Source organism: Oncorhynchus keta, chromosome 11 (assembly GCF_023373465.1).
Source record: "Oncorhynchus keta strain PuntledgeMale-10-30-2019 chromosome 11, Oket_V2, whole genome shotgun sequence".
Taxonomy (NCBI): Eukaryota; Metazoa; Chordata; class Actinopteri; order Salmoniformes; family Salmonidae; genus Oncorhynchus; species Oncorhynchus keta.
Window position 1 is genome coordinate 46241965 of NC_068431.1, and position 27406 is coordinate 46269370.

The 27406-nt window shown below is 42.0% G+C and overlaps 2 protein-coding genes across 2 annotated transcripts; both read right to left on the reverse strand.

The window, feature by feature from the left end:
• Positions 1-1049: 1049 nt before the first annotated feature.
• Positions 1050-6814, reverse strand: LOC118390371 (adenylosuccinate synthetase isozyme 2-like). The gene is made up of 13 exons (XM_035780859.2): positions 6551-6814; positions 5839-5941; positions 5673-5741; positions 5521-5571; positions 5354-5420; positions 3918-4025; positions 3732-3813; positions 3330-3456; positions 3075-3229; positions 2776-2900; positions 2533-2630; positions 2255-2404; positions 1050-2152 (listed from the first exon to the last, which is right to left on the reverse strand). Exons 1-13 carry the CDS (start codon positions 6773-6775, stop codon positions 2100-2102), a joined length of 1413 nt encoding a protein of 470 aa, XP_035636752.1. The 5' UTR covers positions 6776-6814; the 3' UTR covers positions 1050-2099.
• A 123-nt stretch (positions 6815-6937) lies between these two features.
• LOC118390373 (EH domain-containing protein 1-like) lies at positions 6938-25875 on the reverse strand. The gene is made up of 5 exons (XM_035780860.2): positions 25195-25875; positions 15517-15614; positions 9394-9806; positions 9088-9252; positions 6938-8690 (listed from the first exon to the last, which is right to left on the reverse strand). Exons 1-5 carry the CDS (start codon positions 25581-25583, stop codon positions 8169-8171), a joined length of 1587 nt encoding a protein of 528 aa, XP_035636753.1. The 5' UTR covers positions 25584-25875; the 3' UTR covers positions 6938-8168.
• Between the last annotated feature and the right edge of the window lie 1531 nt (positions 25876-27406).

Sequence of the window (27406 nt, forward strand, 5' to 3'; positions counted from 1 at the left end):
AAATATTCCACAGTTCGCTACCCGAACTATCTTCATTGACCCCTTTTGCACTAACTCTAACACATATGCTGCTGCTAATTTATTAGCGTTCCTGTTGAGTAGTCACATGTACATATCTACCTCAATTACCCTGTACCCATGCACATCGCCTCAGTACTGGTACCCCATGTACAGTGGGGCAAAAAAGTATTTAGTCAGCCACCAATTGTGCAAGTTCTCCCACTTAAAGATTTGACCTCTGTCATTACCAACAAAGGGTATATAACAAAGTATTGAGACAAACTTTTGTTATTGACCAAATACTTATTTTCCACCATAACTTGCAAATAAATTCATTAACAATCCTACAATGTGATTTTCTGGATTTTTTTCCCTCATTTTGTCTGTCATAGTTGAAGTGTACCTATGATGAAAATTACAGGCCTCTCATCTTTTTAAGTGGGAGAACTTGCACAATTGGTGGCTGAATAAATACATTTATAGTAGCTGTTCTCTTTGCTACTGCACAGCAAGTGGTACCGGAGCGCCAGGTCTAGGTCCAAGAGGCTTCTAAACAGCTTCTACCTCCAAGCCATAAGACTCCTGAACAGGCAATCAAATGGCTAACCAGACTATTTGCATTGCCCCCCCCCCCACGCTGCTGCTACTCTTATCTATGCAGTCACTTTAACTCTACCTACATGTGCATATTACCTCAACACCGGCGCCCCCTGTATGTAGCCCCTCTATTGTTATTTACTGCTGCTCTTGAATTGTTATCATCTCCTTTTAGGTTTTTTATAACTGCATGGTTGGTTAAGGGCGTGTAAGTGTTTCACTGCAAGGTCTACACCAGTTGTATTCGACGCACGTGACAAATAAAATTTGATTTGAATGCACTGGAACACAGCCATAGTCTTGAAAATGTACTTATTTATAAAGAAAGAAGCACATCATTGACTTATTGGATAGCAGACCAATTACTCCACATACATTGAAAAGTAAACAATGATAGATAGTAAACAATGATACACATGATAGATACTATCATTAACAAAACTCAAACAGAATAGCAATGACACTTATTTTATTGATCATTTTAGGGTTGTAGCAGGTGAGAAGAAGCATACTGTTTCCTTTTTGGATTACATTGAATGAAATGTTATGGAAAATATTTGTTGTTTGTATATACATTATTAATGTGGAGTTCCATGGTTTTCTACATTTTCTAAATACCAACCAGTGTGTTCGTGTGCAATCCCAAGTTCTTGATCTTAATGATTAATATGAAACTAAAGCTTTCAGACAGCATCTCTTTTGCATCTCAAATCATGCCTATAATTCATTCACACAACATGCCAGCTCATGGAAATACTAATTACGAGGCCTCTCAACATTGGTCTAGTATCAAGACCCTTAAAAGGGATACTTAGGGATTTTGGCAATGAGGCCCGTTATCTACTTCCCCAGAGTCAAATGAAGCAGATACCCATAGACTTCCTGTCATTGCGCTAATGCTAGTTAGTATTGGCTCGTGAAACTACCTCTAACTTCCTTCATACCGGACACAGAGACATACAAATGGTATCCCACTAGTTCATCTGACTCTGGGAAACTAGATACAATTCAGAAGTATACCTTTAAGCAAAGATTGTGCAAAACATTTACTACAAGGTGAGGACATTTTAAAATTTAAAAGAAACCTAAAAATATATATTAAGAACTCCTACAGGGTTGTAAAAACTTGTGTTACTACAATAGTTCAATGAAATGGAATGAAAAGGTTGATGGAAGCCTGGGATGTTTACTAGCTACGGAGGATGAACGCCATAACACACCAATAATGTCTTTCATATCAGAACTAAAGAAATCTATGGAATGGAAGTTATGCATTACTGTTCCGAAAAGTCGATGTGAAAGTGAACCTCAAACGGTTACTTCACGTTTCACTAACAATGTTGCTGGTGATGTTTTTATTTTCTGCAGAACAGACTTTGGGATTTTAACCCAAGGTTTGTAGTCATCTAAGTATTCATCAACAAAACATCATTATGGTCCGAAGCAGCTGTTGTGGTGGAGAGAAACCAAAATGGACCATAAGTTACCAAACCCCCAACTGATCAGAACAGCTTGATCATACTCTCTCTGGATTTCCCAACTCCAACCCATTTCACTGAAAAGTGAAACAAAATTCACAGTGAATATATGAGCAGTTATGAAAATAAGACTGTTTTAGAAAGGCTGCTTAATCCCCATACTTGTTTTCTTGACTAACCTGGCACTTGCAAGAAGTCCTCGATGAAGCGGATGTAGCTTTGTGCCTGATGGGGCAGCTCCTCAAAGCACCTCACATCCTCGGTGCTGCAGCACCATCCAGGTAACGTGTCATACTTCACGGACACCCGTGTCAGCACGTCCATATTGGCTACAGAGGGAGAGAGAGAATGAGATGGGAGTCTACCCAGCACACAGGTCAAGCCAAATCAAGTGTGTCTAATGGTAAAGTGAACAGAACAAGATCAGATTAGTCCTCCCAGACAGGGAGAAATTTACCAGGAAAACTGGGAAGGGGCTCATCATCAACAGAGTAGGCTACACCGACTTTGATCTCTGACAGCGTGTCCAGGATGTCAAGCTTGGTCAGAGCGATGCTGTGGGAGAGGAACAGTCGTGTCAAACATGATTATGGAATCAACATTGTGGAGGGATAACACTGTGCTCCAATAATTACAAGGCATACAGTATGGAACAAATCCAGAAAGAAGAACACAAGGAGGAGGAGAGACTGAGCCTTACGCAGTGAAGCCGTTGACCATGTGGGCATATCGGACCAGAATCAGGTCCAGCCAGCCACAGCGGCGCTGCCGGTCCGTCGTCACACCAAACTCCCTCCCCCTGGACTGCAACAAGTTGCCAACCTCCTGGACCACAACCAACACAACAACAACAGTCAGATCTGGGATTCACTGTAAAAAACTGAATGCAAATATGAAATACTGGAATAGACGGTATGTTTATGCCACAACAAATTCATACTGCAAGACTTTCATGCTGCACACAACATTGATTCCGCACAACAAATTCTGTCCACTCACATTGTCCTGCTCAGTGGGGAAAGCTCCTACGCCTACCCGGGTGGTATAGGCCTTGACCACACCATACACCCGCCCCACATAGGACGGGGGCACACCCAGGCCAGTGCACACTCCCCCAACAGTGCAGTTAGAGGACGTGACAAATGGGTAGGTACCTGAAAAATACAAATTATTCCACCTCCTTCAAATTATATTCCAATGGCAAACAGCAGAGGAGCATAATCATTTTACCATCTCAACCCTTTCTGTTCTCACCAAAGTCAATGTCCAGGAGGGCTGCATTGGCTCCCTCCACCAGGATCTTCTTACTGGGCCCAGTGAGGGCCTTGTGCATGAAGTACACCCCATCTGTTACAAGCGGACGCAACCTCTCAGCATACTCCTGGAAAATAAGGAAAATCAGTGACTAAACACCTACTGGAGCACAGAGAAACGTCAGCATCTTCCCTTTACATTTTCTGTTCACTACTGGAAGACTATCAAGAGCTGTGCTGCAAGGAACCACCTCAATTGAGATGGTACCAACCTGCATAAAGAGACTCCTCAAAAACAAGACATAACTGGACTAGCATCCCTGACCGCATCCTGGGCAGGTGATGGATAAGTCCAACATTTTATTTAAGTAAAGATATGTCATTCAAGCAATATTCTTTTTACCTTCAGTTGCTGCAGCTCATTGTCAATGTCAACATTGAGGTTGGGGTACATAGTCAAGAAATGCTCTGCCAACACACGGAACCTGTGGAAGAAAAGGACATCCACCAGCAATCAACATCAATGACTTAAATAAAGTTAAGGCTTGAAAGCATCACCATGCATTCTTTAAAAAAATGTTGTACTGACTTCTCCTCAAAGATGGTAAAATCAGACACAAGGTCACAGACTCTCAGTCCATTACGAGCAGCTTTGGAAGAATAGGCAGGTCCAATGCCCTTTCTGGTGGTTCCCAAACTGGAAAACAAACAGTGGATGTTCAAGAGTGCCACAGAAGGAATATACAATACTGCCTTGGCAGTAGTTTAAAAAGGCTACCATGACTTCATTTTTTAATAGCTGCAATCACGGACCATATTTATCAAATCAAATCAAATTTATTTATATAGCCCTTCGTACATCAGCTGATATCTCAAAGTGCTGTACAGAAACCCAGCCTAAAACCCCAAACAGCAAACAATGCAGGTGTAAAAGCACAATTTATTTGTTTGACGTTTTGTAGGATCTCGTTTTCAAGTGTCCAAATGAAAAAGAAAATAAACAATACTTTGTAACAAGAAAAGCACAAAAACATACATTTGCTGTACAACTACTAATAGGCCTACAACTAATAAAAATTACCCATTTCATAAAACTAAGTATGTGGACGCTATTTCAGCCACACCCGTTGCTGACAGGTGTATAAATCGAGCACACAGCCATGCAATCTCCATAGACAAACATCGACAGTGGAATGGCCTTACTGAAGAGCTCAGTGACTTTCAACACGGCACCATCATAGGATGCCACATTTCCAACAAGTCAGTTTGACATACTCCAGTCAACTGTAAGTGCTGTTATTGTGAAGTGGAAACATCTAGGAGCAAAAACGACTCAGCCGCGAAGTGGTAGGCCACACAAGCTCAAAGAACAGGACCACAGAGTGCTGAAGCCGAACAGCCGCACACAAGCCTAAGATCCCCATACGCAATGCCAAGCGTCAGCTGGAGTGGTGTAAAGCTCGCTGCCATTGATCTCTGGAAACGCATTCACTGGAGTGCTGAATCACGCTTCACCATTTGGCAGTGCGACAGACAAATCAGGGGTTGGCAGATTCCAGAACGCCCAATGCATAGTGCCGACTGTAAAGTTTGGTGGAGGAGAAATAATGGTTTGGGCTCCTTAGTTCCAGTGAAGGGAAATCTTAACGCTACAGCATATGACATTCTAGATGATTCTGTGCTTCCAACTTTGTGGCAACAGTTTGGGGAATGTCCTTTCCTGTTTCAGCCCAACAATGCCCGCTGCACAAAGCGAAGTCCATGGAGGCTGTTATAGCAGCAAAGGGGGGCTCCATATTAATGTCCATGATTTTGGAATGAGATGTTTGATGAGCAGGTGTCCACATACTTTTGGTTCTGTAGTGTATTTAAAAATCTCCACATGGTGATGTTTTTAATAGTATAGTAAAATTAAGAGGGCTCGTCTTCACAAAAAGTCTCATAGATCAGCACTCGTACTCAGACATGCTTTATAAATATGAGCCCAGATACTCATCACTTTCTCATACAGTAAAACCCACGCACTTCTTTCCCGCCTGTAGCTGTCTCTGTTGTTCCTGGATCCCATCAACAGCTTGGTGGAAGTTGAACACTATGAACAGACGAGGCAAAGAAAAATGGTAAATTAATGTAAATTGCAAAACACTAAACCATAGGTTTGCAAAACATACAACCAAGTCATACAGACTTACCAATGTGTGCACGGTCAGAAATCTTTAACCGCTCCTCCCATCCTTCCAGTCCTGGACAAAGACAACAAATAGCAGGTCTTGTTCCACTTCATTCATCCATCACCCTTTTATCCCTCATCGTTCCTGCAAGACTCTTTTTTGCAAATACTTACCTTTGCATTTCTGCAGGTTCTTTTCAGCCTCCTCAAAGAGCCCAGGCAGGTGTATCACAACCCCGTTCCCTGTGGATAACCAGTTCAGTTAAGGATGACTTGAACAGGAATCAAATTAAGTGAAAGCAGCTTGGAGGCTGAAGTGCCAGTGAGAGGGTCAACCCACCAATAAATGAGACAGCCTTCTTGTTGAGCACTCCGCTGGGCAGCAGGTGAAAGTCATACTCCACAGAGTCCACCACCACTGTGTGGCCTGCGTTGTTGCCTCCCTGGATGAGACACAATATTTACTTGAAAACCAAGAGGTGCACAAGCGCAGTTCTGTTAATAATTAGCAGCCAACTGATAGGGCATCATTTGAACGGCAACAAAAACGGAAATGTAGTACAACATATGGACACGTTGCACACCAGCATGGGCCATCCAACACATCCCAATGCCTTGGGCTTCTCTGTTGCAGCAGCCAGTGCCATTATCTAGCTTGACTGCAAATAGGGCACTGATCACAAGGTCAAAGTTAGTCGAATGAAAACAATGTAGGTAGTGTTTCACCACGGGAGCTGAGAATGATATCTCGATAACTCCATTTCGTAACTACTATAGCTAGTAATCTCTAGATTACACATTTGTTGGGGGTCGTTATCAGCTACCACACTAGATAGCAAGTTTAGCTAGCGAACCACGGTACAGTTCGTTTGTAGGCTTGCATGATGTGGCCAATAGATGACTAAATATTGTTATACACTAGTTATTGGTTTCGGTTAGGCCTTGCTAACGCAGCCAATCAACTTCCGTATTTTTGTGAAGTTCAAATGCCGTGTGTTTTGCTGGGTTAGCGAACATTCGGTTGCTAGTCAGCATAGCTAGTAGCTACGTACCTGACACCTGCATACTAGGTCTGCGTCCATTGCTAGCAGGTCAACCACTTTCCCCTTTCCCTCGTCTCCCCATTGCGCACCGAGGACCACGGTTACTTTATTCCGAGGTTCCTTCGGAGTCCGCAGGGACTCGACCTGTCCATTCTCCCGAGGTCGCTTGAAAGCAGGCTCTCCGTTCAACGAGGCCGTTTCTTGGCCATTAGGCATTGTGCTGTCTGCTGCCATGCTGCTCTGTGCGTTGCCGGAAGATGAAATGAGCGGGTTTCTCTTAAAGGAAGTGTGCTTTTTCACACTGGTCCTACTTCAATTGAAGCAGGCAGAAAGGTACTGAACTACGAATTTGGGCTTTTACTGGGCAATGTTTGATCCATTAACAGAGCAGACAAATGCATTTGAATAAACATTTTATTTCAGAAGAGACAAACAATGTACATATTAACATTGAGGGCTAGAGCCACTTCTACATACAACACTTAAGCGACTTTGGCATTGAAGGCTAGATGTGACTGCTAGGGATCAAACTGGGATTTTTAAACTGGTACTGTGCCCCAAATCGTTAATTGATTTTCCATAAATACATTTGATCAGATATCTTGCCAATGCATACTGTATGCCCAACCCACCCCATTCCCTGGAACCAGTGAGTGGAAAGACAATATTTTGTTGTTGCAATCGAAAGCACTATACTGGAAAGCCTCGGAGTATGGGCTGGATATCTGAGATAAAAGATAACTGCACAAAGTTTAGCATAAACAAGATCACATGTCATTTTTCTGTACATAAGATATGGTTTACTGGAGCGTTTGACAGATGTTCAAAAAGAGACCAGGTAGTCAAGGTCATCCAAGACACTAGTTTGTCAGTGTTAAATCCGTGACAATACGAATGTATCTATATTCCCTCAGACTAAGAATACTTTGCTTTACAATGGCGTTAGGAAAAGCTAAAGATACAGATTTATAATAATTTATAATCAAAACCATTTGTAAGTAGAATAAACAATTGACAACACTGACACAAATCAAACTTAAATGGAAGACTAGGTTTAAATAGAATGTTTGAGTTACCCTTATTTCTTTGTAATAGTTTGATTTGTTGAGTGACCTGTGACGTGAGAAAAAAAATGAAAAGGAATGGCCATACAATAAATTGAAGCACAATAAATTCAGCAGGTCCCAAAGTGGTGATTGAACTTGATACATGATAACTACAACAAAGGCCTTTTGATAATGGTAAGACAAATAAGTACTAAGGAAGATAAGGGATTCAGGTGAAGTTAGAGATATTAACATTTTTATCTTTGAATGGACTATGTTAATTATCATAGTCAGTCTAACATTAATTTCACCCCAACACCATTATCATAGCCCTACCCAGAACGCCACCCCCTCCATGGTCTCACATCAGATGGAATTATCCTAACACAACATGCAGTTATGCAGATGGCTGTTGCACTATTTGACATAAGACAACACCCTAACCAGAATTATTCTCAAAACACACATTTACTTTGGCCAAAAATGCACCTTTCCCTTTTAACTCATCCCACTCACTCCAAAAAACCTCTGAGCCACCATCTATTTATTCAGGCCTGCCCATATATGAAAGAGTTCCAATTCTACAGTCCCCTTTTGGAGGGAGGGATAAGGTGTTCTGGCAGATCAGTGGGAAGCTCGTGCCCCTCAAGCTTCACCTTGATCAAGTGATTGGCAAGGGCAAACTCATCATCGTCCAGGTATCCATCCTTATCTACGTCGGCCAGCTTCCAGATCTTTCCCAGCACTGGGTTGGGCAGCTTGGACTTCACCATTTCCTTCTTGGCCAAGGCACCTGACACTTTGCCGTTGACAGGAGACAGGGTGTAGAAGATCTCGTCGTAGGTGGGTTTGTCTCGTGCCACCACCCACTCCAGCTCATCAATGCCCTCGCCTGCACCCTCGCCGTAGCCATGGCCGAAAGGCCCGTTCATGGTGCCCTCAAAGGCGCCACCCTGGACTGACTGGCTGGGCATGGCTGCCTCCTCCTGGCGGACGAGGGTCATGAGTTTGGCTATGTCATTGGCTAGCATGTCCTCAACAGCCTCCAGCAACTTGGGCCTCACTGCCTGGAACTTACTGAAGTCCTGATTAGCCAAGATCTCCTGTGTGTTTATAAAAAGGTGAAATGAGGTCAGGGGAGTTCTAGTCAAGGAAAGGTATCTGCAACGCTCATCACAACTACTGATATCACTACATCGATGGCTACTTCGGTTAAAGAGATACTTCGGGATTGAAATCATGGACACCATTTTTATGTCTGCATCCAGTATGAAGGAAGTTAGAGGTAGTTTTGCAAGCCAAAGCTAACTAGCATTGGTGCAATGACTAAGTCTACGGTATAGACTAGCATGCTAGCAGTTGCCATCGACTTCCAGTCATTGCACTAACACTAGTTATAAACTTCTTTCAAACTGCACGCAGAGACATAAAAAAAGGTATTCACGAGTTCAGCTGACGCTGAAGTTCTCTTAACATAATTAAGAATGTATATTTGTGTACCTGCATCTTAGCTAGTTTGGGGAAGTCTCCGGGTGAGATCTGGTGCTCTTTCTCAATCCTTGTGTAGATCTCCCCCAGGTTAGCAATCAGCTCCTTTTTCTTATTCTCCTTCCCAAACATGTTGGGCATCTCCTTCTTTAGAGAGCTGATGATATAGGCGTGGACCTGGAGGGAGGAAGACTAAATTAATCATATCTGGACCTAAACACGGATAGATTTTTGGCACTGAGGGTTATCCAATACAGTAGAGTAATTGTTTCCAGAGATAAATATTAATAAACACAACATTTAAGACCTAGGTCTCACCTTGGCGAGGCGAGCCCGCTTGATGAGGTCATTGAGCTTCCTCAGAGCAGCATTCCGAGGTAGCCCCTGGATGTCCTTGAAAAGGTCCTGTTCCTCTGCCTCAAAAAGCTTCCGGTTATCTGCGACCAGGAGCGGCTGAGCCCAAAAAGAACCAATATACACCCGGATCACCTCTGGAGTACCGACAATTTTACCAAGAGACCACATGAGGGCGCCATAGACCCTCATCAGCTGCTGTGTGCCAATCTGATCAGCCTTGTTCAGAACCACCCGCATCTTGTCCTCATGGTTCTTCAGGGAGCGGATCACCTCAGAGAACTCATCCGAGATGTCAAGCTTGTGGGCGTCGAAAAGCAGAATGATGCGGTCAACACGCTCTGCAAACCACTCCAGCACTGCAGCAAAGTCATAGCCTGACGAGAGGAAAGAGGAAAATGGTGTTTGTTGTGTCATAAGGGGTATGAAATCGTCAACATCCATAGGAATTACACCCTTTTATCAGAAGTTTAACATTTAAATCAAATGAAAAATGGTACGAGATATGGTCAACAAATTACAGTCCAACAAGTTTATTGGATCTGTGATTATGTAAGGAGTGAAAACATGCAGATAAATCCACACCAACTTGATTTAGAATGTGTGAGCCGCTCCTAGTAAAGTGTGTGTTTGTTTCTCTATGCATATCTATCAGCTCAGATTCCAGTGCCACTCCAGCTTATCCGGTCTCTATGGTCCCGCTCCACACGGCAGACACACAGACCCAGCTAGATACCAAAACAGGTATATTTCACAATGAGAAAATGTGTTTTTCCTCTGCCAGGAAAACCTTGACTAAATACCCTCCATCTTCCTTCCCCTCACACTGACACCAACACTGCCCAGAGCAGAGCTGTGCTCTTTACCCATGACCGACAGAGCATAGAAATGGATAAAGTGGAATCCATTTCATGTCACCCGACACACCTAGTAAAGCCTTATGAAATAGATGTGATGATGCAAGCAAGTTTAGGCCTCAAATTTCATCATGTTCTAAAAAGATGAGCGTCAGGACATATTCATGGTTGTTTTCTAGAGCACAATTTTCTGAACACTAAACCTAGCTTATATTTCAGTTCAGAATAGTACAGGATTCATGTTTTCAAGCATGCAAAAGAAAATCAAGACTGAATGAGATCAAATGCTTTATGCATGACATTTGTCCCATCAAACAAGACATTCAGTAACGTTTTAAATGTATTAGACTGGGTCCATTCTATTTCCAGGGGATGTCTTCTATCCACCTCCACACATGGACATATCCCCCCTGAATGACAAACAGGAAAGAGCCGTTGGATCATAAATTGTGCAGTGGAGACACTGGGCCGACAAAGAGACCTCTTCCTCACCTTAGAACAGTTATTTGTTCATTCTGAATTGTACTAGAGCGCAGTAGGGCACCACTCTGCCTTGTCATGTTGTGCTGGAGACAAAACACTGATACTAGTCATGCTGAAAGTAGTTGTAGTTTCTAATAAAGGGATTGGCCACAATGGCCATTTTTTTTTTTTTTTTTTTTTTTTTAAAATCGGGTTTGGGATGTACAAGGCAGAACAGTCTGAGTCAGCATTCTAGTTAAACAGCAAGGAACAAACTGTACATCTCACCGGCTCTTCCCCTCACACATACATTAGAGCTCCATAGGGAATGTTTCAGAGCTATTCCTTTATATGAAATACCTAAGTCATTGATTTATGATCTAACTTCTGCTGATTAAACCAGAAGAAGCCCTATAAAGCCACCCACCTGTGTGTGTGTGTGTGTGTGTGTGTGTGTAAAACCGGACCTTCCTCCTTTTTCCTGTCTGTCCCAAGATTAGGGCTCAAATAATCATTAGCAGCTGGGGAATGTCCAGAGACCACATTCAACAATGAGTGTCACTTAAAACAGTACAGTAGTTGGTTAGAATCATGTTATTCACTAGGATAATAAGCAGTGTCCTAATATGTTGGCTGTAGTTTAGTTTATTAGGATCCCCATCCCCACTGAAAATGCAGCAGCTGCTCTTCCTGGGGTCCACATAAAATGTACAAATACGTGACAAAGCACAGAACAGTTATAGACAATAACTAGTAGTGAATCTAATCCTAGTGAAAGACTGAAAAGGTATTCTTCCATCAGTCTGGTTTTTGTGTAGATGTTGGCAGGATGTGTGATCTCTGCACAGATCCAATGAGGGCATGACCTGGCAAAGTCAAGAGTCCACGAGAACAGCTCCTCATTATCTCTACTCACTTTAAAAAGAGGTATATGCTGGTAATAAAGAGGTAATAAAAGACCGGGATATGAAATCTACATTGAGGTGATAGAAGAAAACACCACTGCCTGTCACAATTCCTATCATTTCATCTGAAGGTTAATTGTTACCACACCATATTTTAACCTAGTGACCAATCTCTGGAGAAATCAAGGCCAACTTGACTTAAAAAGGTGAGCGCAATCACAAGGGGGATGAAGGGACATACCACCCAATCAACTGTATGTCAGACTTGTCAGGCCTACCGAAAACAAAAAAGGCATTATCATCTTAGTCAGTGATCCACCTGATACAGACAAGGTCAAGGGTCAACACTGTTTCAAGTCAAGGGATTCATAAAGTGTGTTCTTCTACTCCACTTCTCTCTCAGCTTCCATGCACTAAAAAGTGGAATTGCCCCCAACCCCGATGGAAGCTAATTGGTTGAGGTGAAAGTGCATCTAAACGGAAGGTATTTTTCAGTTTTGCTTTCTCGGCACAGCATACCTTCTTCCTTCCTTCCTTTTTGGAAAAGTGAAATATCCGCGATGAACACAGGCATGGAATTGACAATGGACACCAAACCTACAAAGATGATTTCTAATTTCAATGTAATGATAGAAAGAAATGGGGAAGTACCTAAGGTGACAATGAACACTGCATGCTGATCTGGCAGAGAAAGTCAGTGTCATACTCAGGCGCCTATGAAGCATACAGCAGAATAGGAATTTGAGACCATCCTTGCAGGGCTCAGAAATAAGACATGCTTAGCTGCCTGTCCAATAGCAACAGGCCTGTTTGTTTGCATCTGGCCACGTACACGGTAAGACATCACGCATTGTTTTCAAAGACTGACAGTGGTTGGTTCACTGTCATCACTTCCTACAATGTGGTCCTCTTCCTGATTTATACTAGTTGGTCAGAGGTCATGAACCCCACTGCCTGGCCTTGTTTCAGGAGTTACATTACTGGTTCTTTGGTACATGGTATTGCCACAAACTCAACTCTTTCCCCCCTGCCACCAGGGAGAAAAATTAGTAATATCCTGGTTGATCGAACTGGAGCCTGGGCAGTACGACACGTCTCATAACTATCTCCTCTGTATCACTATGGTAAACAGTCAGCTCTCCACACCATCGGCCCATTCACACAGCAGTTAACAGAAAGGCTTAGAAGAGGAAGGATCTAGGAATATGTTCACAGAATGGGCATTTGAATTCCACAATTCAATGGCTAATGACCTATTTGTTTGCAAAGGGCCTGCTTTTGCAACATTTTTAAATCCAGTATTGCCTCCGGTTAAACGGTTCACTGTGTGTATGTATGCATGTGAAAACTAAACTTTATACATTTCTGAAATAAAAACAGGCATAAAGTGCCAATGACATGACCACTCCTCCTTTAAGGTTAAGGTTAAGGAACCAGCCACCTTGCATAAGCAGTCTTTTGTCACCGGTTAACCACATGGGTTCAAATCTCTTCCAGCTCACTTGCTGACAGCAGACACAGCAACCCCTTTAATTACCAGCCTTAACATTTGCCAAGAATTGTCTGAGTGTGAGGGAATGCTATTGACACCCGACACCCAGGAGAAAGCTTGGAGTCACCGAGGACCTTCACCATGTATACAGTAAATAATGAACGGTCTGTCTAACTGAACCTGGCAAGATGCGCTAGAGTGACAAGGATATCACCTCATTCACCAGCCTTCCCTTCACAGATGAAGTAGTAGCCTAGATTCACTGCTGGAACCCTCCTGGGGGAAAGTCCTTATAAGGAAAAGTCCAACAAACACCAACAGTAAGGCAGCTAAATAGCGTACGCTTTTTTTCTTCCATATTGTCAAGCATGCCACAGGATTACGATTAACAGAAATGTAAAGCAGCCGTGGAGCAGACAGATCGAGTCAGAAGACTTGAGGAGATTATTAACTTGCCCTTGCAAGGTCTGAGCCAGGGAAAATGAAGACAAGTATCACTTTGAGGCTGATAAAACACTACGATGGCCAACAAAGACATTCTGTTGACAGACCCTATTAGATTAATTCATAAATGAAAAAAATGGTGGGAAATGAAGCGGAAAGTAGTTGAGTGGGATGAGAGAATTTGTGATTCAGTCACAGGGACAATGGGGAAGTATATTGCAGTGACCCTACATTGACTCTGGTGTGGGTTTCCTGTGTGTGAGTGTGCGAGCACGTGTCTTTGTGTGTAGTAGTGGTAGTATGTGTGTTCTAGAGAGATAACTCAAACTGAGTTAACTACGACCAACCACCTAATTTTCCATCATTGAGTAATGACTGTAGCAAGGCTTCCCCTTTGTAATAAACTGCACTGAATTGACCACAATAAGTACTTTACAAAATGTTGTAACCTCAGTACTGCATCATGGTTCAATATACTGTGTAGGAATGTCAATTCAAATCTTCCCCATTTCAGTTCTGTGGTCATGTGAGTATGCATGTGATTTACTATAGCCCACAGTGGGTTATGAGAAGTGTTCAATCCTCTCCAGGAAGTGTATGAAAGCCCAGCGTAACATCACAGTCCCTGACTCCCATCTACAGTTAAGTACTTTGTGCTGTACCGTACTTACAATCTTTCAATTCTCTTTAATTCCCCTGGACTTCAAACACTCATTTGATCTCCTGCCTTCAGCACTCAAACATCAAAGAGTTCTAAACATGCCAAGTCTACTTTTATTTCACCATGGTTGTAGTAAAAATAAAAAAGACAGCCCCACTAAGTTCTCACTTTCTCCCTACCATCACATCTCTTATATCCCCAGGAAGTGTTTTTTCACCCTGAGGTGACCCAGTGGCGGTTGGGAGAGTCCAACTATTCACCCAGGATGCTCGCACCAGGATGAAACAAATGAAGCGTAAGCACCTATGATTAGTGTAAATAACAACCTCCGTTTTGTTCTTCAGCTAACTCTATTGTCTGGCTTGCTGTGGCTCATCTTTATAGACATTGCGCAGCTGATGGTCTGAGGCATACACACATCCCATCACTCGCTCTCTCTCCCTCATTCGCAACCACACTGGGGTAAAGGGTAGAGGGCAAAGAGTAAGCCTCACTGACTTCAAATTATTTTTTCAAAACTTGCCCTAGAGATGAATTTATGCTTTGGATGAATTCAAAAAGGTTCCATGCTCAACATTGAGTTGAACTGGCAAACCTTCCCTAATGGCTGTGCCACACTGCTGCCCATGAGTCAGCTTTTTTTCCTCTTCTTACCCTCCATCTTCCACCTCTGTCCCTCAGAGGCCACCACAGTTTCTTGGCAGCCTCCCTCTGTCAGGTCATTTCTCACAGTGGGACGGCACTCACACCCATTCTGTCGTCATGGTGTACGGCAGGGGGAGGTTCTGACATTCTCTTGACAGTACTCGCTAATACACTTGCTCTAGAACCATGCATGAGAGGCAGTGAGTGGTCTGACGCAGATCACGCAGGAATTCAGTATGTCAGAGGCTGTTCAGCAGTAATATGAAATAAGACTGCTATAAACACAGGCCTTGTAATGCAGATCATTCACTGCTTCACTAGGATGTACCAAATGTCTACAGCATTTATCTGCATTCTCAGGGACACAAAAACATGCAAAATGAAGTTGACCACATTACATGATCATTGGACCGGCCAACTTTAAAGTAGAACTGTGGTCCTTTTTCAGTAAAAAAATAAATAATAATAATAATAATAATAATGAGACAGAATCAAGGATCAAGATGGAGGAAGAGGGCAAAAGGAGAGTCATTGAGAGGGGGAATAAGGATGCAGAAAGAAAAGATGGGGAAATCAAAAGAACCTTAATGGTACAATGAATATAGGCTGTTAACTACTAACCTCTGCTGATCCTCTGCTTTTCTCCAGACAGGATTCCTGGGGTGTCAATGATACTGATGCTCTCCAATACAGCGTTAGGCATCTGAGCACACACAAACCTGGGAGAAAGATACATTGATGATGATGCCCAACTACACAATAACTGCAGTATTTGACCACAAAAGTGTCTTCAGAAAGTATTCATACCCCTTGACTTATTCCACATTGTTACAGCCGGAATTCAAAATGGATAAGGGAAAATCGATTTTAATACATCTACACAGAATTCCCCATAAGGACAAAGTGAAAACCCATTTAGATATTTTTGCAAATTTATTGAAAATGAATGCACATATGTATTCACACCTCTGAGTCAATAAATGTTAGAATCACATTTGGCAGCAATTACAGCTGTGAGTCTTTCTTGCAAGGTCTCGAAGAGCTTTAAACACCTGGATTGTACAATATTTGCACATAATTCTTATTCAAATTCTTCAAGCATTATTAAGTTGGTTGTTGATCATTGCTAGACAGCCATTTTCAAGTCTTACCATAGATTTCAAAGTCGATTTAAGTCAAAACTAACTAGGCCACTCAGGAACATTCAATGTCGTCTTGGTAAGCTACTCCAGTGTATATTTGGCCTTGTATTTTCAGTTATTGTCCTGCTGAAAAGGTGAATGTCTCCCAGATCTCTGTTGGAAAGCAGACTGCCAGGTTTTCCTCTAGGATTTTGCCGGTGCTTAGCTTAGTTTGTATCCTAAAAAAACTCCCTAGTCCTTGCCGATAAGCATACCCATAACATGATGCAGCCACCACCATGCTAGAAAATATGTAGCGCTACTCCGTGATGTCATGGATTTGCCCCCAACATAATATTTTTATTCTGTACAAGCTTCCTTTTCACTCAGTTATTCTGCACTCTGGCACACAGCTGAGAGTGCTCTGAAATTGGAATTGATAGCCAGAGTGAATTTATGAACGCACCCCTAATGACTGCGGCCCGCAATCGAGGCATTCCTGCATGTGGGTATCCCTGCATCTGCATGGATGCCCCGCCCCCACTCTCTACCTGACAGCTGACATGAAAATATATGTTTCTTATCAAGTACACTGTGAAACTCCTGACTGGTAATATCACTGATTTTCCTGCAATGAAAAGGAGGGGGCTGATTCATGAAGGTGACTCTGGATTGTGAAAATGAAAGTAAGTTCATTGAGCTCTTGGGTGTTTTCCTGGTACACCAGGAATTTCTTATAAACCATAGGAACATTAGTGGAACTAAGACATTGGATAAGAGTGGGTAAAGGGGTATGTGAGGGGGAGAGTCTAATGACAGTAAATCTGGGACTCTTTTTGCATTAACCTTTTAATAGCCCCTCCCTGGCAGATATGTTGAAACACCTCCACCCTGTGGTAGCAATCAATAAATACTAAGCTTCTACCAGACTAGACACCGTGTAAAATTCCTGCATTTTTAGTTGATTTTTCCTCACCAACAGTCATGCACTTATAACAGGTATCATTATTCCAATAGATTTTCCCCCTTACCCATCTACACACAATTCCCCAAAATGACAGTGAAAACCTGTTAAGATTAGCTAATTTATTGAAAATGAAATACAGGAATATCACATTCACATAGGTAGTCCCCCCCCCAGAGTCAATATACACTACCGTTCAAAAGTTAGGGGTTACTTAGAAATTCCCTTTTTTTTTAAAAGAAAAGTAAAAGAAAAGCACATTTGTCCATTAAAATAACATAAAATTGATCAGTAAGAGCGTAGACGTTAATGTTGTAAAGGACTATCGTAGCTGGAATCGGATGATCATTAATGGAATATCTATATAGGCCCGTTATCAGCAATCACGCCTGTGTTCCAATATTGTGTTAGCTAATCCAAGTTTATCATCTTAAAAAGGCTAATTGATCATTAGAGAATTGTTTTGCAATTATGTTAGCATAGCTGAAAACTGTTGTGCTGATTTAAAGAAGCAATAAAGCTGGCCTTCTTTAGACTAGTTGAGTATCTGGAGCATCAGCATTTGTGGGTTCGATTAGACTAAAAATGTCAACGCGTCATGTTGTCTGCCAGTGTCTGTTGGAAAGCAGACCGAGGAAAACCTGGCTCAAGGATTTTGCACGTGCTTAGCTTAGGGAGTTTTTTTTAGAATAAAGATAAACTAGTCCTTGCCGATAAGCATACCCACAACATGATGCAGCCACCAACATGCTTGAAAATATGAAGCGTGGTACTCAGTGGTGTTGGATTTGCCTCAAACATAACGCTTTGTATACAGGACACATTTTTTACTTTAGTGCTTTATTGCCAACAGGATGCATTTTTTTGGAATATTTTTATTCTGTACAGGGTCACTACTTCTCATTTAGGTTTGTATTCTGGAGTAACTAAAATGTTGATCCATCCTCAGTGTACTCCTATCACAGCCATTAAACTGTTTTTAAAAGTCACCATTGGCCTCAAGGTGTATCCCTGAGCGGTTTCCTTCCTCTCCGGCAACGGAGTCAGGAAGGACGCTTGTATCTTTGTATTGACTGGGTATATTGACACCATCCAAAGCATAATTAATAACTTCACCATGCTCAAACGGATATTCAATGTCTACTTTGTTAACCCATCTCAAATACGCAAATTTGTTTACATCCCTGTTAGTGAGCATTTGACATTTCCTTCCACCTGACTGGTGGGGCATATCAAGAAGCTGATTAAACAGCATGATCATTAACATAGGTTCACCTTGTGTTGAGGACAAAAAGGCCACTAAAATGTGCAGTTGTCACAACAATGCCACAGATGTCTCAAGTTGAGGGAGCGTGCAATTGGCATGCTGACCACAGGAATGTCCACGAGAGCTGTTGCCAGAGAATTGAATGTTAATTAGTTTGAGAGAATTTGGAAGTATGTCCAACCTGCCTCACAAACGCAGACCAGGTGTATGTAAGACAAGTAATTACTGGAAGCTTTGACGCAAACCTACATTCTCCAACACCTTACGTCTTGTAAGAATAAGTAGTAAGCCTGTATGTGATCTTTCCAGCTCCTCTAGAAATACTGTTTTTGGAGACCATCCAATCGAGGCACAAAACCATATGCTACACTCAAGACAACGAGCATACCCAAATCATTTCTGTCCACTCTGTATGCTAGAAAACTATTTACAGAGAGAGCTCCAAATCACATGTAGAAATGTTGGGCAATTAACTAGTCCTTAACACCAGACGCTGAACACATGATTCCTCTATGAACACCAGCATGTACTTGAAGTAGCTTTCATTTTCCCCTCCACCCTCAGTACACTTGGTAGAGACATTCATCGAGACAGACTTACAGATCTGCTGTCAGGCAATGAAAACGTAGCAGTCCTGTGTGAAGGGCCTTCAGTGGAGTGATGTAATACAACTGTACATTACCTCACCACGCATGGGAATATTTTTTCCCCCCCTTTCCTCTGTTCAATTTGTTTTTCCTTCCCTCTCCCCTCACTCAATGTGACTGAGGAGCAGGAATGTCCTTGTTTTTTGGCAGAGCTCTTATCTTTCTAACTCCTTAACTCACCTTTCCAATGATCTGATTCCCTCATCGTATCTGGATGCATGTGCATAACTCATGACTAAACCACTCGGTGTCACACAGCCATCATTCCCCAATCCTGAAACATACTTGACTAAACCACTCCGTGTCACACAGCTATCATTCCCCAATCCTGAAACATACTTGCCAGTTGTAGTCATACAAAAACATATTAACGCCGCAATTTCAAACCGCCACATATCACCCAGCCAGGCAGCCCGAGGCACACCCTTCTTGGATGTTTCCCTCCGATTCTCCCCAGCCCCATCTATATTGAGTCTCATCTGAGTCTCCACTCCCTCCTCTTTTTACCACATCTACTCTCATCCAGAATTCCTGGCATTCCCTTGGTCCAGTTGCCAACGCGTTCTAATCGTGAGCTGCAAACTCAAAACCGAGAAATGGACTCGGGGTAGGCACAGACATACACCACCCTGAAAGGTTCATCATGCATCTGGAGTAAGGTTAGGAGGTTAAAGGTTAGAGATGCAGAGTGGGGCTGGATAAAATGGAAGGTTATGGATGACAGTGCATGATTGCCAAGAGTGAAAGGAAACACGTTATGGTCACAATGAGCAGGCAGCTGTTTGAAGGACAGAGAGAGAAACAGCTGAGTCAGTATGAGTTCTTTCTGCCAAGGCAGAGCACAGAACTGACTCAGGTCTTTCCGCTCTGAAAGCCTGACCAGTCGACCCACCTCAGAACAAAATGGCAGGGATTTTTATGCCTTTGTAATCTTTGGTAATGATGGAAAAATGCTTTTAGGTGTAAATTTAAAACAGCTTAAACCTGATATCAAGTATGTTAAAAAGATAATGGACCTTCATTTTTAAATATAGTCTGAGAATTAAACATCAGCTAGACATTCAGGAAAATGTAAAATTCCAAAAACCATGATCTTAGCATTATTGACTTCATGTTTGAGCAAAAGTTCATTAGCCATGGCAAAAGGCATATAATTGCAGGAAATTAGCTTTAAAATTGCAACATTTTCTCTCAGCTGCATGCCAATCTGTAGAATTACAAGACATTCGCTTTAAACTGCAAAAATGTCTCAGCTCAATGGAGAAATTTGTAGAGTCAGGAAATTGGATAAAAAAAATGTTTTTTAAATGTTTTAAAGAGTCTCTACACTGCCAAGATGGGGGACTCAAATTCTCTAAAATGTAGCCGTGCCAACAGGCTGACAGTGTCAATTTTTTAAATATTATTTAACTAGGCAAGTCAGTTAAGAAAAACCTCATTTACAATGATGACCTATCCCATCCAAACCCTAACGACGCTGGGCCAATTGTATGCTGCCCTATAGGACTCCCGATCACGGCCAGTTGTGATACAGCCTGGAAATTAACCAAGGTCTGTAGTGACGCCTCTAGCCCTAAGGCAGTGCCTTAGACCGCTGCGCCACTCAGGAGCCAACTTGCCACGACCTCTGCAACGCCCCCTACCGCACCCATCACCTACACCCCCTTTTGATCCAGGAAAAAAACCTGAAACACTATTGGTTAACCAGTCAGCTCTGTACAATCTACCACAAACACACATTTATACATTACAACTTATGCTGTATTGGCAAGACAATATTTACTGGGTATTGTCCTAACCTTTAATTTTCATGATTTAGAAAACAAAATCTGAACAGCCCAAAAGCAGTGAGTTAGCCTATACACTGAAATAGTGAATTAACAGGGTGAACCGTTTCAGGCAGGGTGGTAACAGCCTCACACAGCCAAGTATAAACACAGCTGGTCAGAACTATTGTAGCATTTCATCATTGCTTCAACAGGAGAGCATTACCACTCCCTCCACACTAAGTCAGTCATGACGGATGACTTTCAATACAGAGGATCCCATTCCTGGAGTAGCTGTCAAATTGACCCCTTCAAAAATGCAGGCTAATGTCAGCTTAGTTCACACCAAAAGGAAACGCACAATTGATTGAAAGTAGGTGTGCAGAACAGTGCTACAAAAGCAGGTGTAACACACCCACAATTTTGAGTAGAAAAGTCATACCATTTCACACAAAATCAGCATTATAACAAATACAGCATCCGCTTTTCATCCGACACCAAAACACTTTATTTTCCATATGCACTACTGGAATGCAGGATAAAGTGATTGCACACAGTCTGGGTAGTCACAAAATGTAGCTACAGTAGCACAGCTCAATGTGGAACTAGTTTTACTTGTTCAAAGTGTAGGAAATAAATCCTGAACAGTTACTATAAAACAGCTTGGTGTGGTGTTTGTCAGAGCAGGGGAGAAGGCTGGAATTTAATACTGAAAGATGGAGAACATTGCACTGTCAAATTGTAGACTGATGCAAGTAAAAATGATTCAGCAGAGCAATAGTTATGAGCAAACAGTTTTGGTGAAGCAAAGGTTCATACCACAGACACACTCACAAGTCTAGTGGCTGTCTGGTTCAATCAATTATTAACTGACATTGCTCTCATAGCTACATTGACTCCCACATTAATGGAGAATACCTGGACAGAGATTCTACAGTGTTTCCTGACCAACTATTGGGGTTTATATCATGTTTAACTGATGCCAGAAACATACACTCATAAGTCTGTAGTGGTTATGTTTCTGGCATCAGTTAAACATGATATAAACCCCAATAGTTGGTCAGGAAACACTGTAGAATCTCTGTCCAGGTATTCTCCATTAATGTGGGAATCAATGTAGCTATGAGAGCAATGTCAGTTAATAATTGAACCAGACAGCCACTAAGGCAGTTTGTACCAGGAGAGAGGATGCACTGCTCCTTGGTTTCTATGGGACCTCTGAGGAGAGGAGACATTCTACAATAAAAGTCCCCTACTTACATACAGTGTAATGAATAGATTACATATTCTGAGGGTGAGCGCAAGGTTCAGACTAGACTGTTCGTTCATACATAGGTCTGTATGGGAGCATTATAAAAGCAGAGGTGATAGAAAAGTGTGTTTGGTCAAGCTAACAAGTTTACTGCATGAACAGTCTCAGTCAAAGGACATGGGCAGACCAGAGGGGGCTTTTCAAAGTTCAACACAAACTGACAGCCACTCCCCTCCCTCCCATACTGTCACACACTGAACATCTGATCCGAAGACAAACAATTAATAAAAAAAATAGAGGAAAAAAAAAAATTAATAATAATAATTCATGAATCACTGATGATCCTCTGACAAATAAGATAGGATTATCCTTGGACTAGGGATGTGCACAATTGTTCTTAACGTTTAAACTGCCATTTGTTATCTTTTAACGATAAAAATAAAATGACATGAATTCACAATTCAGATATGTTCCGGCATATAACCGCTAGGGGGCAGTGCAGTTCAAAGTCCTGGCTACTTATCAGTCAGTGCTCACCTTACTGCTGTCCTTCACCCACTCAGCAACAATGGTAGTTAATGCCGTTTTAGGTTCTCTGCGGTGTCCCTCTCCATGTTCTCAGTACATGGGACATCATGTCCCACCTCTCATCAATGTGATGGCTTACTGCAGTGATGCGTGTTGATACATCCAACAATCTGTTATCGCCACGTATGGTGTTTCAGGGCTCACACGTTGTACTCGCAAAACAATCATTGTACAATTTCTCCATCCAGGCATCATGTTTTTATTTTTTTCTCAACATGGCATCTTGTAGTCTGGTTCTAGATATGACATCAGGGCAGTGAAGACAACATCAGGGTTGGAAATTAACGCAGGCCAAATACAGGTAGATTGTCATTGGCGGGTCAGAATGTATATACTGTTTTTAAAATTTTAATCCAAAGTCCACATGTAGAAGTTGGTCAAATTGACAAGAAAGGCTAATAGTGTGACTGTCCTCATATTTCTTGGTCAGTTACATCTTTTTGTTTACATGCCAAGTTGTGTTTCAATGTTAGTTTGAGTTTCTGCAACCATCTGCTGCTAGGAAGACATCCACAATGAGATTTCTTTCATCACAGAAAAGGGAGTGCCCAGTTACCCCGGTAACAGCCCATCCTTTAAAGGGCCAGCTGAAAATGTGTGACTCTCCTAGGGTGTGTTCATTCACTGTGGAGTGCCACAGTACACTCAGTGTGAGGGTTCTGGGCGTTTGTAAATTCGGAACGTTGTCAGTTCGAATTTATGAAGAGAGAGCGTTTCACTCTTGGAGCATTCAGAGAGCACACTGGATGCTCTGGCCAGGTGTAGCGTTGATCCAAGTGTTCTGACCTCAACAGCAGTCAAGCACCCAAGCTTCCAGACATAAGAGAATACCTCACTGACTGTTTAACTTGACCAAGCAGAGATGGTTAGGCTGTTATCTAAAGCGTTGCTGACTAACTGTGCTGATGGCAACAATTGAATGATGTTTACTGACAACGGTCATATTCAACGGGTGTTGCACATTCGTAAATTCATCAGTTACTCAGCACTCTGGCACACCCAGACGAGAGTGCTCTGGAAATCAGAATAGATAGAATTTATGAACACCCCCCGAATGATCGCAATAATGTGTGATTGCAGCTCGCAATTCGGGGCGTTCCTGCATGTGGGTATTCCTGAATCTGCATGAACAAACCTCCTTGAGCATCCCATTGATTTCTGCATGGACGCCCCACCCGCACTACAATTTTTCCAACTGTTAACAAGGATGACGTGTGGAGCGCTTTATATCCGTGGAAAATCATTTGAAAGAAGCATATCTCCTCATACAAACATTAAAACATTGTTGCATTAGGTTCTTGTTTAATTTAAAATGTTTCCTTTTATGATGGCCAGTTAGTGGTAGTTGTGATAACTGCACTGTCATTTTAATTTTGTTAAATTATGTAAAAAATAATATTTAATTAAGAGTTAATGATTCCAATGTTTTTCACACCTCTACTTGACCTTTATTACAGAGGAGCTTGCTAACTAAGATAGCTAGCTATCCTATAACAGTGCTTGCTCAGTAATGGACAAAATTAACCTAACGTTACTCCTTACATGCTGACCACCCACACCAGACACGATCAGGACACACAGGTTGAAATATCAAAACGAACTCTGAACCAACTATATTAATTTGAGGACAAGTTGAAAAGCATTAAAAATACATGGCAAATTAGCTTGCTGTTGCTAGCTAATTTGTCCTGAGATATAAAATAACAGCCTGATGTTTATCTGAACTACACAAGGTCCTCTACTCTGACAATTAATCCACAGATAAAGAGGGTAAACTCATTTCTAGCAATCTCTCCTCCATCAGGCTTCTACTGACTTTATAGGGCAGTTGGTAACCAACTTTAAGGTGCATTTCCACCAACTGAACTAGAGTGTGGTGTGGTCCTCAGTTCATCTTTCAATCACCCACCGTGGGTATATGCTTCTAAAAACCAATGAGGAGATGGGAGAGGCGGGACTTGGATTGCATCAAGCCGTCACAAATAGAACCAATAACTATATTAATGCCTGGCTACGTAGACACACACCAGCAGTGTGGGTGCAATGATTGAATAACAATGTACATTTATTTGGCAACGCTCATGCACGCGACGGTGTGGTTAGCATGTTACAGTCCAATAAACTTAGACATTCTGTTCAGTGGCGAACTTGCTCTGCCAGCCAAAACCACCAACTACACCACCTAAAACGTGAATCGATTCTCAATTGCAGTATGTTCTAGAAACAAAGCGCTCTACTTCATATCACAAATGCAAAATAAAAACACTTAGTGTAAATGGTCAGGTTAACAGTTGCAGTCAACAGTATTTTTCAGTGAACACATGTGGCTTCTGTCTTCGGTTTACACAGGTGTTACAGCTAATTAGCACAGGTAGTCGACAGTCTATAAGGCCGCCTGGGAATCCTAAAATGTTATTATTTGTATTTTTTTGCTGATATGAAAGATATGTTCCTTATGTTTCCAAAACACTACCGAAAGCGATGCGTTTGAACTTTTAGAGCGAGCGCCGGGGTTCTTAACAAAACATGACAGGCCAGAAGAGACTATCCTAAATAGGCGCTAAACGTTAGCGACAATGAATGGGCTAACTCAGCCCATCCTTTTAATTCCCTGGAGGATTCATTGAAAACATTCCCAGTTATCCTAGTTAGATAGCTTGCCATCTAGCTGGTTACACGGGACCTGGGACTCACCTGTTAAGAAAGGCGTTACCAAAAGCGTTGAGTTTTCTGAAGGGTTTTTTGGGGTCAACTACTAGAGCGTTGCCTGGGATCAGCCCTTCCTGCTCTCCATGCATGACCGCTATGAAGGAGTCGGTGGTCGGTTCGGGCCCTATGCGCATCCCGGGAAAATCTTGCTCCATAAGATGCCGGATAAATGTGGTTTTACCCGTGGAGTATTGGCCAACCAAGAGCACCATAGGCTTGTTGTCAAAGTCGGCATCTTCCAAAGCCGGTGAATGGAAATCGTGGAAGTGGTAGGTGTCTTCCAAGGGAAAGAGTTTGGTCTTGTACAGTTTTTTCAGCCCCTCCGACACATTTTGGATTAGTTCTGGGTCCTTCTTGCCACTCCTTTTGAACATGGTGCCCGAATTCAGAACTATTGTATATTTACTTGTCGTCTCAATCTAGTTGTTCAATGTAGTAAAGTTGATGATATCGCTGGCTAACGACTCTGTGGCTGTCCCGGGCGCGGTAATACGTTTGAATGAGTAAATGTGTTAGTTAGCCTTCTACCCTTGTTTAGCTAACTAACACTCGAACTGAAACTACAAGGCTCGCTAACAGCAGACCAAGAAACTCCCTTGAAGACACCCACTCCTCTGTGCTTCTACAATCACAAATCCGGTGTCGCGCTTTCCTAGTGGAACGTCAGAAGGCTAGTCAATTTATGGGGGAAATGCAAGAGGGGTTGGTTTCAAATTAAAAGCCCCCTTTCTACAAGTATGATGAGCACATGCTTTATGAATTCGAAAGGGAAACCCCAACCATTCTGGTCTGACCTGTTAGTGACAGTTAATAAACTGTTATCGTTCACATTTATTACAACCTTGATTTGAGCAAAGTACATTGAAGCAATGTCGCCTAACAATGTTTTTTTCCTCCTGGGAAAAACAGTTATGGAATTATTTAGGGATTTTTTTTTGTTTCATTTTCCCAAGGAGAAAGTGTACTTTTTTTGCATTACCCACTTATGTTCTTGTGTGTCTGCATTCTCAGTCAGTCATCTTTCTTCATGGAGTTTACTGTTGAGGTCAAAATATTGACATTGTTCCCTCTCTCTCACACACACACACACACACACACACACACACACACACACACACACACACACACACACACACACACACACACACACACACACACACACACACACACACACTAGCAGACAGTGATAAACTATTAATACTTACTATTTGAGGTGGAAAATCTGACAGCTGACATGAAAATATATGTTTCTTATCAAGTACACTGTGAAACTCCTCTGACTGGTAATATCACTGAGTTTCCTGCAATAAAAAGGAGGGGGCTGATTCATGAAGGTGACTGATTCATGAAGGTGACTCATCTTGGGACTGGATTGTGAAAATGAAAGTAAGTTCATTGAGTTCTTGGGTGTTTTCCTAGTACACCAGGAATTTCTTATAAACCATAGGAACATTAGTGGAACTAAGACATTGGATAAGAGTGGATAAAGGGGTGTGTGAGGGGGAGAGTCTAATGACAGTAAATCTGGGACTCTTTTTGCATTAACCTTAGCCCCTCCCTGGCAGATATGTTGAAACACCTCCACCCTGTGGTAGCACTCAATTGAAATAATAATTAGAGAGTGATGTTTTCAATATTTATTTCCAAGGTTTGCAACAAACAAAAACTTATTGGCTTCAAATAACTTACAAATGTATACTATACAGGATATTATCAGTGGTCTCATAAATACATAATAGTTTCCTGATAATTTATCAAACATATCAATGAGCTAATTTTCTCTATCTTAACCTGTGTGTGCTCAGTAGGACAGACACGGCAGTGGCCTACATAACTGACAGGCAGTCGTGTTGCAAACAATGGCTGTCAATTCATAGGTCATCAACATGCGTCCCATTCTTCTTTTAGCCTGACTCTGCATTCTAACCAACGTTTGGAGTGCATAAATACCTTCACCTGATGTTGTTATAGAGAACAAGGAGCTGCTATCTGTCGAATGATCAAGAGACTGTTCTTAACAATGAATCTCATTACAAAACACATCACAATGTGGGTAGAGCAAATGTGAGTGAGTTCAACCAAAAGGGGAGAAACATCATAACTGGAATGAAATGGCCATTAACAAGGACAGGGATATTCTTCACATTGATTTTTATGTCAGAGCTGGATGGGGGTAACTCTCTGCAGGTAACAGCAT

Excerpts from the sequence above, each read along its gene's own strand:
- LOC118390371 (XM_035780859.2), bottom strand. The coding sequence starts at position 6,775 with ATGGCAGCAGACAGCACAATGCCTAATGGCCAAGAAACGGCCTCGTTG. Across the intron at positions 5,421-5,520 it reads TTCTGACCGTGCACACATTG|TGTTCAACTTCCACCAAGCT; the intron begins GTAAGTCTGTAT and ends GTCTGTTCATAG. Across the intron at positions 3,814-3,917 it reads TTTACCATCTTTGAGGAGAA|GTTCCGTGTGTTGGCAGAGC; the intron begins GTCAGTACAACA and ends TTTCTTCCACAG.
- LOC118390373 (XM_035780860.2), bottom strand. The coding sequence starts at position 25,583 with ATGTTCAAAAGGAGTGGCAAGAAGGACCCAGAACTAATCCAAAATGTG. Across the intron at positions 15,615-25,194 it reads GGTAACGCCTTTCTTAACAG|GTTTGTGTGTGCTCAGATGC; the intron begins GTGAGTCCCAGG and ends TCTTTCTCCCAG. Across the intron at positions 8,691-9,087 it reads CCAAACTAGCTAAGATGCAG|GAGATCTTGGCTAATCAGGA; the intron begins GTACACAAATAT and ends ATAAACACACAG.